Source organism: Nomascus leucogenys, chromosome 7b (genome assembly GCF_006542625.1).
Source record: "Nomascus leucogenys isolate Asia chromosome 7b, Asia_NLE_v1, whole genome shotgun sequence".
NCBI lineage: Eukaryota > Metazoa > Chordata > Mammalia > Primates > Hylobatidae > Nomascus > Nomascus leucogenys.
In genome coordinates this window covers 76,378,009-76,397,746 of record NC_044387.1, presented here as the reverse complement: position 1 = coordinate 76,397,746, position 19,738 = coordinate 76,378,009, and the positions used below count along the sequence as shown (strand labels likewise).

At 37.3% G+C, this 19,738-nt stretch overlaps 1 protein-coding gene across 4 annotated transcripts in view; it reads right to left on the bottom strand.

The window, feature by feature from the left end:
* GUCY1A1 (guanylate cyclase 1 soluble subunit alpha 1) overlaps positions 1-19,738 on the bottom strand; it is a 66,441-nt gene that overhangs the window by 17,305 nt on the left and 29,398 nt on the right. For 3 of the 4 annotated variants that reach the window (XM_003257872.3, XM_030816260.1, XM_030816261.1), the window contains 5 exons: positions 18,402-18,768; positions 11,522-11,583; positions 7,172-7,230; positions 3,877-4,586; positions 1,547-2,032 (listed from right to left, as the gene is read on the bottom strand). In XM_003257872.3, the coding sequence (XP_003257920.1) occupies positions 1,547-2,032; positions 3,877-4,586; positions 7,172-7,230; positions 11,522-11,583; positions 18,402-18,656 (1,572 nt within the window). In that variant the 5' untranslated portion in view covers positions 18,657-18,768. Of the gene's footprint in view, positions 1-1,546; positions 2,033-3,876; positions 4,587-7,171; positions 7,231-11,521; positions 11,584-18,401; positions 18,774-19,738 lie in introns of those variants that run through there. The other variant, XM_030816262.1, reaches the window with a different exon arrangement.

The window sequence follows — 19,738 nt, the reverse complement described above, 5'->3', positions numbered from 1 at the left end:
TAGTTAGATTAATCAGGGAACTCTGTGGCTGTTGTCCTTATAACTTACAGTGAGGAGCACAGTTTCAAAATGCTTGTTAGGATATTTAAAAACTATACCCTATATCCTTGATAGAAATAACCAAAAGTAGAAGAGGGCTACTTCTGTTAGCAATTACAGCAGTTTGCAAGGAAGAAAGACCTTCCTTCTCACAATTCTAAGAGAGGAGACAGTCTCAAGATAGAAAACGTCTGCAAAGAAATACAGTAAATTCCACAAGAGGCCATCAAACTTAACCTAACTGAAGCCAATTATTTTTTCTGTAATTATACATGGACCTCTTTTTCCCCAAGGGAATCATGGCTCTGTTTGGAATTTCCTGTTAGGAATTTTTAAAAGTAAGGTTTTACTTCTAGCATCTAGAACAAAACAAGAGAAGAGCTTATGTATTATCATGAATAATATTTGTTTCTTCCTCAATAATTTATTTATTTCCTGTTGGGTTCAGCTCTGTAATGTGAGATTGTTATGTGGCAAGTTAAGAAGATGATTCAAGCCATACAAACGAGAAGTATGCTTTATTCTTAGTGCCAATGTCTAAAAGAAAGCAAAGTAATTTAAATCAGTAAAAACTTTTAATTCTAAAGAAGCAGGCAGAACTTGAAATCTCTTCATTAGCTCTCTTACTAATGGTAGTTATGTTTAAAAAAATAGGTATCAGGGACGGTCACTGCTGTATCCCCAGTGCCTACAATGATGCCTGGCTCATCCTGTATGCCTGATGAATATCATGTATTGTCTAACATAATCTTTATAACAATCCTGTTCATGAAGATTATGGGACGTAATGTGTGTTATTCATGCGTATAAACTCTGTAAGTGAACATTATTTTCTCTGTCTTAGAAGTGATGAGAAAGGTTTTTTAACTTGGTCAGTTTACAAAGCAAGTAAGGCAGAGAACAAGATTTGAAGACAGGTCTTTCTTTTTCAAATGTCTCTGCCCTTGGCCAAGCTGCAAAAATGCCTTAAGTAGGTGATTTTGATTTCTGTTAACTGGCCATGAAAAGTATCATGTTAACTCTATATTGAATTAATCTATTTGAAGGCAATTTTTATAATCCTCATGTGTCTTTACTCTTACAGATACAAAGGATAATGTTTCCTTGTATAAGCCATACTTTGAATTATCTCACACTTAATAATTCAACTCGGTTTCCACAGTGAAGTGACAGGTTCACTGACTATTAAACTTCTCCTATTCACAGGTCCTACACCCCATCCTCCATTCTTTGAGCACCCTATCCTCCCTCCATTCTCTGCTCATTCTTTGAGAAGACAGTGTGGCAGTCCTCCCAGAACAACTATCTCTGTTTCTGGGCAGATCCAGAGCTATTTCTGGCTGGAAAACACCCACATAATGAATGCACCATACCTGCTCCCAGGACTGGGCTTGCAAGACCCTACAGAGGTGGCCTTTCAGTTGCATTATAATTCAGGTCCTAGGCACAGTGCTTGTTCCCCAGTGAGTTTGCTGGTAAAACAATCATTGCCCTGGTCCACCCCTACCTTGTAGACATCCAGCTCTCCACACTGCTGGTCGAAGCGAGTGTAGAGTGCATTGAGCATGGTGATGACCTGCAGCGGTGAGCACTGGGAGCAGATGGCAGTGAACCCAACGATGTCTGAGAAGAGCATGGTGACATTACTGAACTTCTTGGCTTGCACAACTTGCCCTTGCCACAGCTGCTGAGCAACCTCACAGGGAAATATGGAGCACAGAAGATCTACTGTCTTTTTCTTCTCCTCCTCCAGGGCTTGGTGGGCTTGCTCAAGGGTGGCCTTCAGCTTCCCCAGCCTCTTCTTCAGGCCATCTTGAGCTCGGGCTTGTTCCCCTATTAAGACCACATCCCTCAGTGCATTGTGAATTGGGATGTCTGAGAGGTAGAGCCCTCGTCCTGTAAAATCTTCTAATCTGTCCACACAGGGTGACCCCAAAAACAAGATTGCACTGGATTCAACAATGTAGATCATTTGGCCTTTGAGGTCCATAACCTATGAAGGAAAGGATAACCAATTGTGGTTTATTCAAGTTTCCAACATCTTTCTGAGACAAAAGAAGGGGAAGTAGATACAGTAATAATCCCTTTGTGTTTAAACCTGCTGAAAAGGAACAATTTGCTTTCTTATAGTTCCAATTTTCTATGAGTTCTAAAATGAATGCGGACATTTGAAGAGTATCTTAGAGTATACTCTACACAGAAATCAAGATTTACAATGAACAATGCAAAACGCTCTTGCTTCAAGGCTGATGCTTTTGCTACTATATTCTTGTTAATAGTCTCACTTGATTAATCTGAAGTTCTATTTTTTGTATAATATGGTACTCATGAAAATGTGTCCTTCCTTTCTTCCTTCTTCCCTCCCTCCCTTTTACTTTTTTCTTTGTTCTATTTTTTTGGCTTCCTTCTCTTTTAGCATGTTTCTCTTCTCTTCCCCACTTCTCCCATAAGTACTTGCTCCATCTGGCAGGTATGGAAGTGAAAAAGCCTCTAAAGGTAAGATTTTTATCCTAATTTTTTTTCTGTCGTGAGAGAGATGGGGCTTCAAGTGATCATCCTGGACCACAAGGTTTACTTCCATATGTGTGGACAAAGAGGTGCATGTGTGTTCTTGCGGCAAAAAGCCAAAAGCAACCCAAATATCCTTCAATTGGGTACTAGTTAAATAAAGTAGAGCTTGGAAGACCCAGGCGGGCAGATCACCCGAGGTCAGGAGTTCAAGACCAGCCTGGCCAATATGGCGAAACTTCGTCTGTACTAAAAAATACAAAAATTAGCCGGGTGTGGTGGTGCATGCCTATAATCCCAGCTACTCAGGATGCTGAGGCAGAGAGAATTGCTTGAACCCCGGAGTTGGAGGTTAGAGTGAGCTGAGAACACGCCACTGCACTCCAGCCTGGGCGACAGAGCAAGACACCGTCTAAATAAATAAATAAATAAATAAAATAAAGTAGAGCACAACCATATAATGGGATACCACTAAGACTCCAAGAAAGCCAAACAGACCTATATCTAATGACATGGGAGGATGCACAAAATATATTGTTTTGTGATAAAAGAAGTTATAAAATAGCATTTTTTTGTTTTAAACAAAAATATATATAAATAGTTTTTTCATTTTTTTTGCTACAATAAACACCTTTCAATACTACTCATTTTTTAAACATCTCAATATATTTTATTATTTTTATGATAGAAAAACAATAATAAAGCTGTTTTCCTTTTGGGGAACAAATGGTGCTTCTGCTAAACTTATACACGTGTGAAACCTCTCTCTTAGCTTTGCTTGTATTATCAACTATGAGTTAGCAAACTTTCTTCCCTGAGACTAAATAATTACCAAAGTTCTCTACCATGAGATGACAGAATATGTTTTAACCTCCACATTTGCTAACAATTAATTAAATAAATTATTTGTTTTTTTCATGTCTATTAAATGTTGATTACAAGTCCATTTAGTTGCGTCCTACAAGAAACAAGTGACTTTTGTTTGTTGTAAAACAATACCTCTTATTATTCAACCTAAGTCAGCTATTTGGTAATTGAAAAACATATTTTTATATAAACCTTTATCAAATTTCATTATAAAACATTCCATAAAGATACTAAAAGGCAGACTGCATTCAATAAATATTTTTGGAGTAATTAATCAAGTAAGCAAACAAATGCAGAAAGAATTTTGTGTTAAGTTTACTACAGCTTTACAATTCTTTTACCATTGTTTTAAATATGTTTTATCAAAACATTTGAAGTGATGCATATATTTTTACCCTTTTGTTTCTTGTTCTTAAATATGAAATAGCTTTCATATTCAAGATAATATTATATTTTCCTTACCCTCGAAGATTTCTTCACAGAATTGTCCCATCTCCTCACTCGTACAACAAACTGCATATTCAACATAGTCATGATCCCGCTAAATGTCTGGTTGATTTTTGGAGTCAGAATTTCAAAGTATTCTTCAAAATTAGGCTTTCCTTGAAAGTCTCTCCTGTTCATCAGCCTTCTGATGCCATTGCCAAATTGCAGAATTGTCATATCTTTGCCAAACATGAAATGGAATGGAAATGTCTTGCAGAAGAGCGATGTGGGAATCACCAGCGAGGACTGGGGTTTGCTGGGGGACAGGGATGGCTTGGTGCTTTTCACGTGAACGGAGTACAACAAATAGGGCTGATTCACAAACTCGCTGCAATCATTATGGAAGCAGGGAGGCATTAACGACACTTCCACTTCTGTTTCATATAATACGCGAGCAGCTGCCTTTATGATGCCGGGAAGAATCAAGGAGGTGGTTCTCTTAGGGAAGAAGTAGTAAACATGTAGAAAATCATCCTCCTTATCCAGGCATAGAATGGAGGCGTCCTCAATCCTGCCCCTTTTTCCTGCTTCTTGGCAATGGCTGCTCTGTTTCAGAAGGGTACTGAAGCTGTTTAAAAAATCTTTAAGGGTGCCTCCAACCACCCCAAGGATGTTTTCATCTTCCTCGTAACATATTTTAAAAAGTTCTTCACCAAGAGATTCTTTGATAACCTCCACTGGAACTCCTGAAATCACATAATACACGTTCTGCCATATCAAATATGCCACCTTGGTAAAGCTGTGCCATTATTCCTATTTTCAACTTGTGTTATTTGCTGATTTAGCTCCCTTTATATCTGCTAATAACATTTCCAACCAAAATAACAGTTCCAACCCCTATATCCAACTTATCTACCTAGGTTAGCTTCTACAATTCTAGTAACTGAAGAAAAATCCCAAACTAATTCATTAAAAAAGAATGACCAGTTGAGCATAATACACAACTTTTTATCTCCCTGAAACCTAACTATAAAAGAACAATTTGAATTCCAGTATTAAGTACATTTTGGTAAAAGTCCTCCAATCTTTCTGTTAACAACAAAAGCAATCCATCCTCGTGAAGAAGATCTTCCTCTATGAGGGTTTCCAGCAGCAAAAGGGTCAGACACAGAAGTTAATTTAAAATTACTGGCATGAAACTCAGTTTTGTCTAGAAATGATTACAAAGCATTTTTTTCCTGAATAAAATAGCATTCTTGTTGTTTAGTGTTAGCTGAATGAATATCTGCCTGAAATATATAATTTACTTTCTATAGCATTTTCATGAGTGCTATAAGGTTAGAAATAAGCCTCTGTATGTCTGTGTCTTTTTACAATGTTAGGCTTTTATTAATATTTTTTTTTTATCATAAAAGCCATGAGTTACATGAACTTTTTAAGGAGGCAATTTTTTTTTTCTTCTTTGAGACAGAGTCTCCCTCTGTCGCCCAGGCTGGAATGCAGTGGTGCGATCTCTGCTCACTGCAAGCTCTGCCTCCCAGGTTCAGGTGATTCTCATAACTCAGCCTCCAGAGCAGCTGGGACTACAGGTGCACACGGCCATGCCTGACTAGTTTTTGTATTTTCAGTAGAGACGGGGTTTCGCCATGTTGGCCAGGCTGGTCTTGAACTCCTGACCTCAGGTGATCTGCCCACCTCGGCCTCCTAAAATGCTGGTATTACAGGAGCGAACCACCGTGACTTGCCAAGAGGCAGTTTTTTTTAGTACTTTCTGTTTACTTGTTTCTTTTTTTTTTTTTTTTTTTTTGAGACTGAGTCTCGCTCTGTCGCCCAGGCTGGAGTGCAGTGGCGCAATCTCAGCTCACTGCAAGCTCCGCTTCCCGGGTTCACGCCATTCTCCTGCCTCAGCCTCTCTGAGTAGCTGGGACTACAGGCGCCCGCCACCATGCCCGGCTAATTTTTTTGTATTTTTAGTAGAGACGGGGTTTCACCGTGGTCTCGATCTCCTGACCTCGTGATCCGCCCGCCTCGGCCTCCCAAAGTGCTGGGATTACAAGCGTGAGCCACCGCGCCCGGCCTGTTTACTTGTTTCTTAGAGCTACAAGCACGCAGGCTCAAGTCACTCCACAAGTCAGTATTGTAAATGATACATAATAGTATGCTTAATTAATATAGAAAATATAAATGTTATAGGTTAAATATTTTGTAACAAAGTAACATTTAACATCAAAAGGAAAAAGAGATAGGAGAAAGAATTAACAAATGAGGGTGGGTATGGTGAAGAAGACAAAAGGAGTCTTGGTTTGGGTCAGGCCATCTGTTGGTCTTATAAGAAAGACTCTTTGAGGTGGCAGAGGCTTTGGTGGCATATGTCTAGTTTTTTATCGCGAGTGAATGTAAGAAGGTGTCAGGACGACCGTTTTGAGTTGTTGAAGGTTTAATTTTTTATAGTTACAGAGTCCTCTGGTGAGACCTGATAGTGGAAAAGTGTGTTTGTGTTTTCATCTGGTTGTACGTAGTTTTCATTTTTTAAATTTTGTTTATTAAATAAAACATGTTATTTTTATTGGCAAAATACCCTACAAAATACAAAATGGAGTCTTTTTTAAAGATGGAGTTAGTTATGTCAAGGGTGCTCTGTATGATCTTCCCTTTCTATAATCTCCTTTAATCTTTAAACTCTGAGTACCACATTTTTTCTTATCTGTAATATGGGAAAAAGAATAGTGCCCTCTTCATAGCACTGTTGTGGGGCTTATGTTCAGAATAGGGCCTTGCTCCTAGGAGGGGCTCAATATACATTAGTCATTATTATTATTATTATTATCATTATTATTATCAATATCTTATACTTTTAGAAAGATGCAACCTTGTGGTTCATGTACTGAAACTTTGGAAAGGACAGCAAGACAGTCACACATCAATTTTTTCTCTCAAACTAATGATTAATGTGAGAACACTGTTAACTTTTTTCCCATGACTGTTCCTAACCTTTAAAAGCGTTCTTTATTTTACCTTGTTGAGTAGAATTTTTCATGCATAAATGAGGAACACATAGTTAGGTTCAAGATCAAAACCTGTGAATGTCTGTGAGTCAGCTTCCCATCTAGCCTTATCTACTCCTCAGCAAGTAAACATAAACAGAGAAAATGCTTTAGGTCAAACAAAAAATATAGTATCAAAAAGAGTTACTCTTTACATTAACAGAACACATAATATTGAACACTTCATACTGGGAGTCACCAACAAATAAATATGAATATTTTTGGAGAAAAATGTGAGTTCTACAGGTGTACGACATACTTTCTAATTACATAAACAATTCTATTACCTGCTGCAACTGCTTGCTCTGCAATTATTTTTTCAAAGTCTTCTCTTTCCAAAGATTTCCTGGAAATATTTCAATATTTTAAGTTATAAACTTATAAATACATGCTAAAAGTTCAGATTATAATATACAGAAATAATGATAGAAAATATTTTAAATTAGGCCAGGCATGGCAGCTCACGCCTGTAATCCCAGCACTTTGGGAGGCCGAGGTGGGTGGATCACAAGGTCAGGAGTTCAAGACCAGCCTGGCCAACATGGTGAAATCCCATCTCTGCTAAAAATACAAAAATTAGCTGGGCATGGTGGCATGTGCCTATAATCCCAGCTACTTGGGAGGCTGAGGCAGAAGAATTACTTGAACCGGGACCCAGGGGGCAGAGGCAGCAGTGAGCCGAGATCAGCCACCGCTGCACTCTAGCCTGGGCAACAGAGTGAGACTGTCTCAAAAAAAAAAAAAAAAAAAAAAAGAAAAAAAAAAGAGAACGAAAGTAAATAGTTTAAATTCCCTTTTCTGTAGAAGCAAATCTTGACTATCAATTTTATGAGAAAGGAGCAACGACATGTACCATCCCGAACAATGTTGGAAAACCCCAAAATATACATGACATAGAATGTTTTGTTATTCTTCATAAGAAATATTTACCTTTAGTGAACTTTACATAGACTAATACAGACAGTCTCAGACTTAGCATTTTTTTTTTTTTTTACCTTTATACCGGATCAAAAGCTGTAAGCATTCAGTGGAAACTGTACTTCAAAGTTTGAATTTTGATTTTCTCCCATGCTACAGGTATGGAGTACAATGCTCTCATGTGATGCTGGGTAGTGGCAGTGAGCCACAGCTCTCATATGGCCATGAAATTGTGAGGGTAAACAACCGGTACTCTACAGTGCACTGTGTTGCCAGATGATTTTGCCCAACTGTATGCTACTTTAAGTTGCTGAGCACATGTAAGGTAGGCAAGGCTAAGCTATTCAGTAGGTTAAGCGTGCTAAATGCATTTTCGACTTAGGGTGTTTTCAAGTTATGATGGGTTTATCTGGACGTAACTCCACTGTAAGTCAAGGAGCCTCTGTACTCAAGAGAACCTTCCCTGGCTAGCAACCTCAAACATGAAATGACCAAGAAGAGGATGGTAATTCTGATAACCAAGAAAAACCTACATACAGATAGAATTCACTTTTAAGTAATATTATATATTTTCCTAAAGCAAATATATAGAATCTTTTGCTTCTTAGTTTAAGGCTCTATTTATCTCTCAGATATCATTATATTAAACTTTAATCCTTGATTTTATATAAAAAATTAGTAATGAAAGAAACCTATTCTTCATTCAATTACTGCACTTGTTTTACAGCATAGAAATTGAGACCATAATAGCATGCTTTTTTACTGATAAAAATTTTTTGCCGTTTTAACTGCACAACTTGTTGATTCATGTTTGCCTAATTGTTTGTGATGATTTCTGATAGCGATGAGTGATTATGACAAAATTTGCCATGTGAGCAAAGCTAGTTTGTCCAAACAGCACATAGTGCAATTCAAACTACAGTTCCTACCCTCACCTTCAAAAAATACAAGTGGGTGTAAGCATTGCACATGCACCAGCAAACACATGTGTGCCTCATACAAATACACACACACACACACACACACACACACACACACCCCAGCATGAGTTCATACATCTAATGATGTGATCAAAAGATCCCAGAAAAAGAAACTAAGCAAGAACTCTCTGAGCAACCAATCCTGAGGGACATGATGGCTGTACTAACACTCACTCACTGAAAAAAAAAGAGGAGGGGGGCAGCTCTAGTCCTTCATTCAAGGGCAGTTTATTGGTTGATATATTGGATTTTTGTCTGTCAATTCATAGAAGAGAATAAGCAGCACAAAAAAGAGTTAAAATTCAGCAGTTGGCAAACTGACAGCAATAAAATCGGCAGTGACTTACCAACAAGAAAGTGAAGTAAAAAATCTTTAAGCAAGAGGATACCCCAAAACTAAAAAAAGCACAGAGGAGCCACTTAACACATCAGCAGGCAGCCTTATGAGCAAAAATCTTGTTTCAACAACTGAATAGTTCTCATCAAGACAATTTAAAAGTATAATCAGATTTCTTCTTTTATATTTAAGGAAATCAGGGAAGTGGTAAACAGAAATTTCAAAATTTCAAAAAAAAATTATTGTTGGCTTAAGTTTATTTTAAGAGATATACTGCTGGAAACACATCATAACTGACTATTGCAAGAAGCTGTAGGAACAATTCAGAACACAAAGCCCTGAGAATAAATTTTGAGTAAACTGGCTGCCAAGGACTTAAGCAGACAGACACAGTAGCACAGTGAGAGACTCGAGGCTATCTTATCAGCTTGACTGGGAATTAAGGTCAGAGGTGTTCTGGAATGCTTTTCATATTACTCGTGTAAACAAAGCTTCTGTCAGACACACAGATTCACACTCTCTACTTCTGGACCTGTCCATGACCCCTTCTTGGCTTGGTCCTGCTGCCTGCAGTCTGGGACCAGCTAGTCAGCAAGGAAAATCAGGCACATATGATCCACAGAGCAGATGATCGCTCATGAGTAGGAGACAGATGAATGAATTGTTAAAACATTCCTGACAATAGTACTGGTTTGTAAAACTTCAATGTTCAGTTCTGCAGATTTCAACACCAGTATTTATTCTATTATTTATAAACTAAATAATCCTTGAAATTTCAGGGAATCAAAAACGGGGCCTATTAATTTTTTTTTTTTTTTTTTTTGAGACAGAGTCTCGCTCTGTCGCCCAGGCTAGAGTGCAGTGACACAATCTCGGCTCACTGCAACCTCTGTCTCCCGGGTTCAGGCCATTCTCCTGCCTCAGTCTCCCGAGTAGCTGGGATTATAGGCATCTGCCACCACGCCTGGCTAATTTTTGTGTTTTTAGTAGAGACGGGGTTTTGCCATGTTGGCCAGTCTGGTCTTGAACTCCTGACTGCGGGTGATCTGTCCACCTTGACCTCCCAAAGGGCTGGGATTATAGGCATGAGCCACCGTGCCTGGCCCCTATTACATTTTCTGTCAGCAGTAAATGTGCTAAATTGTATTTGATTAACTAAATCAGATTTTAAAAATGTAACTTTAGAGACAAGGGGCAGTGGCGCATGCCTGTAATCCTAGCAGTTTTGGAGGCCAACGCGGGTGAATGCTTGAGCTCATGAGTTTGAGACCAGCCTGAGCAACATGGTGAAACCCCATCTCTACAAAAAAAAAAAAAAAACCAAAACAAAAATTAGCTGAGCATGATGGCATATGCCTGTAGTCCCAGCTACTCGAGAGGTTGATGTGGGAAAATGGCTTGAGCCAGGGAGGCAGAAGTTGTAGTGAGCCAAGATTGCACCACTGCACTCCAGCCTGGGCAACAGAGCAAGATCCTGTCTCAAAAAAATAAAAATAAATTTACAAAAAGTAACTTCAGGCCCATGCCCGTAATCTCAGCTTTTTGGGAGGCTGAGGCAGAAGGATGGCCTGAGCCCAGGAGTTCTGGGCAGCAGTGAGCTATGATCACATCACTGCATTCAGCCTGGATGACAGAGTGAGATCCTGTTTCTAAAAAAAAAAAATAAAAATAAAAAAATAAAAAGTAACTTTATATTAAGCCTCTTCAGAAGCGCTTTCAAGGAAAATTTCAAAGAATACTAGAAAAAAAGTGTAAACAAAGCTGATGTTCTGCAGTGCAAGCAAACTAGTTAGGAGAATACAGAAACATTTCCCTAAGGATGAATAAACAGCTGCTACCCCCGGAACCCGGAGTCCCCCTCCTCTTAAGCCCTTGATCCTTCTACCTCGTCCTGATGCAGACACTAAAGTGTTAACATGTTGTTGAGGTGTGTGTTGGGGATGGGGCACCTGCTGGGACCTGGCTCAAAACTTTGGCAGCATCCTTCAGGCAAGAAGTCTTGATCGTTTGGGATCCATGACTTACCTGTTGTTAAATATTTTAGAAGTTACTGATTAGTACGAAAGAATTGGCCTTGCAGGAGCTTGTTAAAGCAGCAGTTTATAACCACACGTTTAAAATAATGGGCTCTGAAAAACCCAGGCTGGAACCCCAGCTCTGTCTTTTCCTCAAACAGCTATAAAATTCTAAACACTTCATATAAACCTGAGTTTAATCATTTATAAAATGTGATAAATAGATGCACTTACTATGAAATTAGTATCAGCTAAAGCGCTAAGTCCAGTTTCTGACGTACCACAATGATTCAATAAAGGGGTGACACGTGCAGTAAATGCTGGCCATTAGTAGCAGTACTAGTCATTGTAATAAGAAGTTCACACAACTAAAGTGGTTTGACTTACCTGCTTTCTTTTATTTTGTGCTTTGCCAATGTTCTCTGAAACGCAAGGTTCAGCCGTTCAAACTGAAAGTTCAAAAGAAATGTTTTAAACATTCCCTTAAATAATAATTTGTTTGAAATTACATATTTAAAAATGCATCCTGAAGATTTATTTTAGAGAAGCAAACACATTATACAATTGCTTGAATGATAAATGTTGTGAATTTTCACTTTGGAAACTGGAAGTGATTTTCTATGTGTTTTGCAAACTGGAGAAGAAGCAACGTGCTGAGACTAATCTGAGATTGGATATGTGTTGTGGCCCACAGGTTTAGCCTTTGGTGGTGGTCTCACTGACAGCCACAGAATAGTTGAGCTGAGCGTGAATCCAAACAGAAGATTTCAGTTTGGTAGTGTTAGGTCTTCTGCAATATAGGATTCCATGGGCATCGCTTCCTCTGAGTCAGGAAATCCCTCAATGGGCAGCCAATACTTCAATCTCAGCATGGACCAAGCCAAGCAAATTTCTGTTCCTTTCACAAACTCCACACCCAGCTGCCCCAGTGACTCTCTGCCCTTAACTATACATTCATATCATCTTCTTGTCCAGCAAACTCTGGAGTTATCTCTGTCTTTTCCTTTTTTGATCTCTTAAATCTAATCTGTCACCAAAGTTAGTTGATCATTTATTTGAAATGAGCCTTGGGTTTACCTTGGCTTATACTGATTTCCTTTCTTTGAACCAATAATCCTCATCAAATACTTATGGTTTTATTTTCTTTTATTGATTTCTGAGAATTTCATGAGTTTTCTTATTTTGCAAGACATTTGTATGTAAGCTTTTATATTTAATAAATACATGTTGAGTAGCTATTAATTTATCTTAACAGCTGATTGTCTCTAATAAATAAGTGGAAAGTAGAGCATTGATAAGCAGTATTGTCCATTTTTATGCATTCCATGTAAAAATCATATGTATCTATGTATGTACCTCCCTCTTGCTATATATGTGTGTATATATATATAGATATGTATATAAAACTGTATATTATATATAGAGAACCATTGATTCTTTCTATATTTTCCCCAGAGGAAAGTGAAAAATTTTTTGCTGTTCCAAGTTAAGAAATTCCTTTTTCCTTAAGAACTATTTATATCTCTTGTAGAGTTTCCACCAGTCAAGTGAGGCACTGGAGTAAACCAAAATAGAGCAAGGTTCTGTTTTAATGACATGAGTTATGAAAAGGGCTTTTAGTTTTAAAATACACATACAAAGCTTAGAAAGAAAATTTAAAAATGTATTGAAATAAAACACAATTGCTGAAAAAAATTAAAGAGAATTTAAATTTACAATGTGGAACAATTTTTCAGTCTGTTCAGATATAGAGAGAAAGAATACTATCTGCCACAGGATGAAAGAAAAGCTGGTGGAAGACACACCCAGAGGGCAGATTTTGACTCGGGCCTGGTGAGCTATGTAAAGCCAAAGGGCAGTTGAGAAACATGTTCAAGAAAGAAACTATGGGCATATTTCCTAGACATCTTTCTCATCAAGGAAAAAGGAGGGTAACATTAAATTAGTGATACTGTACATGAAGTAAATCAGCCAGGGTGCTTGAAATGTTTAAATATCTCAAGAACCATCTACTTGGTACAGTAGAGAGTTACTCCAGTAACAGAGTATTAATGTGGATACAAATCCATGAAATCATGAGTGGCTATGAATTATTTGTTCCTGCAAAATATATTCATATGAAAAAAGAAGTCTTTAATAAAATAAGGGTTGCTGCCTTTGTGCTTGAGCTCTCAGTTTTTCTTCATAGCATTTGCTCACCAACTTTGTAAATTTTTCATAATCTGTCTCTTCCATTACAATAGAAGCTCCAAAAGGGCAGAGAGTGTCTGTTTTGCTTACCCTTCTATCCAAAACCTACAATGGTACCTATCCATAGGAGATGTTCAATACATATTTATTGAATGAATGAATGAATGAATGAATGATGTCCACCTGCCAGCTACTCAAAGTCTTGAAGGCTTAATCTATAAAATTTTATCTGTGAAGTGATAAAGCCAAATATAGAGGCGTTACTCTCTTAGCTTGTTTACAAACAAATTTAGGTTGTTTCCAATGTAAACTATTTCAATTATATTTGTTTATATACATATTAATTGCTTCTCGGACCAGGAACTTCTTTTTTTTTTTTGGATATAGAGTTTTGCTCTGTCGTCCAGTCAGGAGTGCAGTGGTGATCACAGTTCACTACAGCCAAGAACTCCTGAGCTCCAGTGATCCTCTTGCCTCAGCCTCCCAAGTAGCTGGGACTACAGGTATGAGCCACCATGCTCGCCCTGACCAGGAACATTTTATGGGCCAGGGAGAAAGAAAACCCAACCAATTCTGCTACTGAAGAATGCTTTCTTCTTCCTCTTCAATGCTACTGGAGACACTCTACTCCTCGTTATGTCTCTGATTAAGCCATTGGGTATACTCTTTAACCCTTTCAGTCAAGATCCTTATTTCTCTTTCATTTCCTTCCTACTGCCACCAGAAATGTCTTTTTCTGGTCTTTTCCTCCTAACGTATACACTATCATTGTAAGAGGGGAGGAGAAATGGTCTCTTCCAATTGCTAAGGTTGGTGGAGCAAATGTATTTTTGACTTTCCATTTTGAATCAAAATTTACTTTCCTAAAGCAAAAAGGAATAAAGTCCATGCAAAGCATTAGTAGCATACTTGACCAATATTATGAGTGAATAGGCTTTTATGGAAATTTACATTCATCTTATACCATTGCTCCTCTGGAAAATTTTTGTAAATTCAAAACAAAACCCATAAGAGACAGAGCTCACATGTTTTCCAGGCAGAATATTTATTGGTAGAGGCTGCTGGTGCATTGAGTTTCCTACCTTGGTGCTGTACTTCCTGTGGTATATCCTGACCCTGAGATGATATGAGTCCACAATAAAATTATAAGCAGGATTCAACTACAGGTGAGATCTGTCACACACACAGCCAAACCTCAGGGCCTCATGACATAAAATCAACCACTTCAGGACTGCTCCATACCCCGACAATTCTATATATTAATTTTTGGTTTCAGATTTTAGAACTAAATCCAATATTGCCTTCCAAATTCATTCCTTACAGTTCAATATATGTAAATACTGTGTAGCAGTCTTTTGTAGATCTTTTAGTTGTCTATCACTAAAATGCCCTACTATTTGGCAAAGCCTTTATTTTGAATTTTGGAGGAACACATCCTCTTATTTGTACAATCACTGGAACCTGAAGTATTGTAGATTGTGGACTTTCTGATTCACAGAGGGGACACTTGTTCCCCAGTTCAAATAGTTTGTAATGCACTCAAGTTTGTTTCTCTTGACTAAACAATTATCTTTTGGCTTCATAAAGAATAAATCTGATTAAATTGTTAAAACAAGTACTTTTGCCACAAATATACCATATATGAATACTTCAGGAATAACTGCTATTTGATGCAACATTGCGGTCAACAATGTGAATTTTAATGAAAATATCATTGGTGTGGTTTATGGATAAGTCACTATTTTTATTGGCTTTTAAATTTTTCTATAGTGTTTAATGTTTTTCTAGACCAAGGATATTTTAATTCATAAGATAAATTGTAATACTGTTTCTTTATTTCTTCTTTCAACCTAATATTCTAGAACACATCTACAGATCTCATGATTCTCTTCAAATCCTCCTACTCTTACTAGGTACTTGATTTTGGATCTTATCATTTATGTAAGCATATCCAATTCAATTGATTCAATTCAGTAAGTGGTTTCTGATTTGCTGTGACTGTGGCTCCATTAAAAGCTCCTTCAAGACAGTATGCCTGAAGGAGCTTACAGAATTATTAGGAAACAATACCCATGAAAAAAGAGCAAACAATATTATATTATATTATGAAGAGCAATGGATTATGAATGAAATGCAGAGAGTTTTCCATTTCTCCAGTTATCTTTTGCTTTAAGCAAGAGATCTAAATTTATGTGCCTCCATTTCTTAAAATAGAAATGATAAGTTTGCATTAGATGATCAAGAAGACTTTTTAAAGCTCTAGTATTCCATTACTTGGGAACCTCCTCTCACATGTTACATTTGCTAAGGATAATACATTTTTATACTTGCCCGTTCACTAATAAAAATATAACCAGGAAGTTAATTCTGATTCTCTAAAACAAAAATTGTGATGTCAAATGCTATTTTAAGTATCTTCTTTTGGATTATTAATACAACTGAAACTAAATAGTAGTCTAAGAATTAAATCTATAAACTTAACAAATAATCAGTAAAAAAACATAACAAGTATTTATCAAAGATAAGTAGATGTTTGAAGTCATCTAGATTGAGTACTACACAGCTCAAATGTATTCAACACTGGAACATTTACTGCCATAAGGATAATGTCTCAGTTGGAGAGGAGTTTTAGTCACTAATGCCAAACATACCTCTTCCATCTCCTATAGTCTTGCCCTCTCTGTTGCATGACACTGTAGTCAAATCTTAATGCTTATTCTTATAAACTCATGAACAAACAACATAGACTACTAAATTTTTTATATATAATTTTAACCTGGTATTGCATCCTAGTCTTTCAGTACATTTTCCTAGGAAAAAGGGAAGCGAAGTTTACAGCAGCCTGTATGGCTCTTCAGGATCAGGAGAAGGCACATCACCCAGAAACTTCTCCCTCAGCAGGAAAAGAGAGGAATGGAACATGCACATCCACAGAAAATGTTTGAAAGGTTCTCAAAATCTCTAGCTGAGCCAGCTGGTGAATGTCTTTTCCTGTCAAAACCAGTCTAAAAAGAAGCAAAGAGGTGACTGCATACTCAAGTGTGCAGGCACCAAAGCAAAGCTACAAGAAACAGGAAAAATCAGGGAAATACGACACAACCAAATAAATAAATAAATAAATAAAAACAAATAAGTAAATTTACAGTAACCAGCTCTAAAGAAATGAAGAACAATGAATTCCCTGACAAAAAATTCAATATAATAAAATTTAGTGAGTTATAAGAAAACACAGACAACTAAATAAAATAGCAAAACTATGCATGAGCAAAATGTAAATATCAACAGAGATAACCACAAAAATAGAGCCAAGCAAAAATTCTGGAATGAAAGAATAATGAACTGAAAAACTCAATGGAAAGGATTAATAGCAGACTTAAGCCGAAGAATCAGCAAATTCAGGAGAGGTCATTTGAAGTTATTCAGTCAGAAGGGCAAAAAGAAAAATGAATGAAAAAGAGTGAAGGAAGCCTGTGGAACTTTTGAGGGCACCATCAAGTGAACCAGAATTTTTTTTTTTTTTTTTTTTTTTTTGAGACGGAGTCTTGCTCTGTCACGCAGGCTGGAGGTGAACCATAATGTTTTTTAAAAAAGAGTCCAATTATGTGTATGACTTCCATTGTAGAAATTCATAATTTACCAAACAAAATAATAAAGCCAACATAGTAAGGACAGGATTCAGGGAAAACACCGAAGCTATCTTAGCTTCCTCATCATCACCATCTGTTCATTTCTGTTCATTTCACTCTGTCCTTGGAAATGAGAGCACCGATTGTTTCCCAGACTGTGCCACAAACCAGCTCCTTGAGGAGGGCTATATCTCTTATCCTAGCCAATGCTGGCTGTCTAGCAACTAGCGTGGCGTAAGAATAATTAAACATTTCCATTTCAAAGGTTATCTGCCAAAGTACTATTGTGTTAATATTATATCTGAAGTAAACTCCCTCAACTGTCTGCTAAGTCTAATTTATCCATCTTTCAAACTTCAATTTATTCTTCCTCAGTCATTCCAGCCTGGATTGTTTACAGCAGGAATTAATTGCTCTATCCTTTGAAAGCTGTGTAATTTTGGTCAAGTCACTGAACTTCCCTAGCACTTCCTGGGAGTGAAACAAGATTATCTGTGAAATTCCTTTCAGTTCTGAAAATCAGCCAGTCTGTGGTTCTTTGGTGCTTTGCACACAGTAGAGGGTTGGTATTGAGTCAATTAAAAATTATCAATGTATTATGTTAGCTGGTGTCTGATTAAGTCAATCTCCAGCCAAATTCATAGGTTAAGCAAATCTATATAAAACTATGAAGACTGACAGAGGGAGGAAGACATCATGAAGACCTTCAACTGTTCTTCTATTTATTTGGGTCTGTGTTCTCTTCCCAGAAGTTTCCTTAAAGGTGGATTGACAGAAGGTGCTCTAGATCTCAACATGACACTATACTATGCAGCTTGCAGGGCTATATGGAGAAGTGGAGAGCCACAGGTGTAGGCAATCACAGGCTCATGACTCCGACCCAAGGGAGAAGGTCAAGACTAGCTTGAGCAGAACTTCAGAATCAGAGCAAGCAGCCAAGCGAGATTTTCACAACTATGAAAATTGGCAGGGGACGTATGATGCTCTTTAAAATTAGGAGAGAAAACCCCAGCAGAAAATAAGTTATTCTTTGAAGAACTTAATTTTAAGATAGTAGCTAACAACTACTGACAGCTCATGGTATGGCAAGAGCTATGGATAGTTTCACTTAAAACTCATTAAAACTCTAGAAGGTGGGTACTATTATCATTTCCATTTTAGGGATAAGGAAGCTGAGGTAAAGAGGCATTAAGCCTGTTGCCCAAAATCATAAGGTTTGTCAGACTGCAGTGTTCTTTTGAAAAGAATTCAAGATCATAAATATTTTAAGATAAAACACAACCTAAGAACACAATTGCTTTAAAAGAATATTTTTATGTGTTTCAAGAAAATATTCTACATTTATTGTGGCCCTGAAAGTGAGAAAGGAAGTGTTTAAATTCTCCTTAGAAAAACATTCTTCTACAATTTCAAAGTATTACAATTTCAAAATCTGAAGAGCAAGTACTCACCTCTGGGAAAATCAGTTTGCAAATACTCTCTGCCAAAGTGTGAAGATAGACTCGGCTCCGACTGGTTTTTCTTTGAGGAAGACTTTCTTGTATGTTCTTCTCAGGAATGTCTTGACAGATGGGCACGGTTGCTTTGCAGCTCTCTGAGCTTCCTGCTGCCTCCTCTGCAGACTCGTTAGGAACTTGACCTGGTGCCAGTAAGGAGAAAGGACACTCTCCTGTGATCTTGAGATCCTTGAGCTTCGTGCAGAACATGGTGTTGGTGTCTCTTACCCTGCTGCGATCTCCTCCTGATGAGCTGTAGTTCTTATATGAGACTGACAAACAGAAGCCACTATCAATTCAAGGACACTGGTAACTGGGATGTCTATGGGCAGCAAAAAGTCAGAACAGAAAGAGGAGTGACTTTATGCACTGATGAAAACAGAAAAAGACAGGTGAGAAAAAGCAATAGTCATGTCATTTTCAAGTTAAAAAAAATTCTGCTGGAAATGCCACTTATAAAATGAGCAGGACATTTGGCAAAGATCTTTACTTAATATGTATGAATTTCACTATATTAGCAAAATACTTGCTGTTACTATTTTAACTTTTAAAATAAAAGATATTTTTCCAAAATGTTCTTAGCATCAACTACTGATTTCCATTTTTTATACTCATCTGGTCCAGTTTGATTTCACAAGAGTGGAACACCACGGTTTTATGATAAAAGCCACATCTAAGTCTATGTTTTATTAATGCTTATACTACTACATTCTCATTACGCTCTCCTTTCTGAAAAGTCAGAACAATAAAAACCAATGGCTTCCAAAAATACCTAAGAGAAAACAATATGTATAATGATCCCCAAGTACATGTTTTCAGATTTGAAACACCAACTTACAAAAAAAAAAGTTCAATGAAAAAAAAGTTCAATGAAGATGATTATGGCAGAAGAGAAATTTTATCAGTTTAAATAGTAAAGCAATTTAAAAATATTATCATCAAAATGGAAAAACATCAGAACTCCTGATCCCCAAGAACATACGATGGGATTTGCAGGGGTCTCTGGATCCAAATCTAGTCAGCACTGCGGTGAGGCAAAGACTACCCCACTTCCCACTGAAATCATAAGCATCGCCATTCCAGCGTATTTTCCCCTGTAGTTTTGTTTTTGTTGATGTTGTGGTTGTAAATTCTCTCACAATTCACAACCCATTTATCATTAGCTATTTGTTACTGGAACTGTCAAGTTGTGAATTCAGTTCATCAACAATACTAATTATCTTGATTAACTGGGTCTACCAGCTATTTCCTACTCTTGGGGAAGAAAAACAAAGAGTGGAAAAGAACTCATA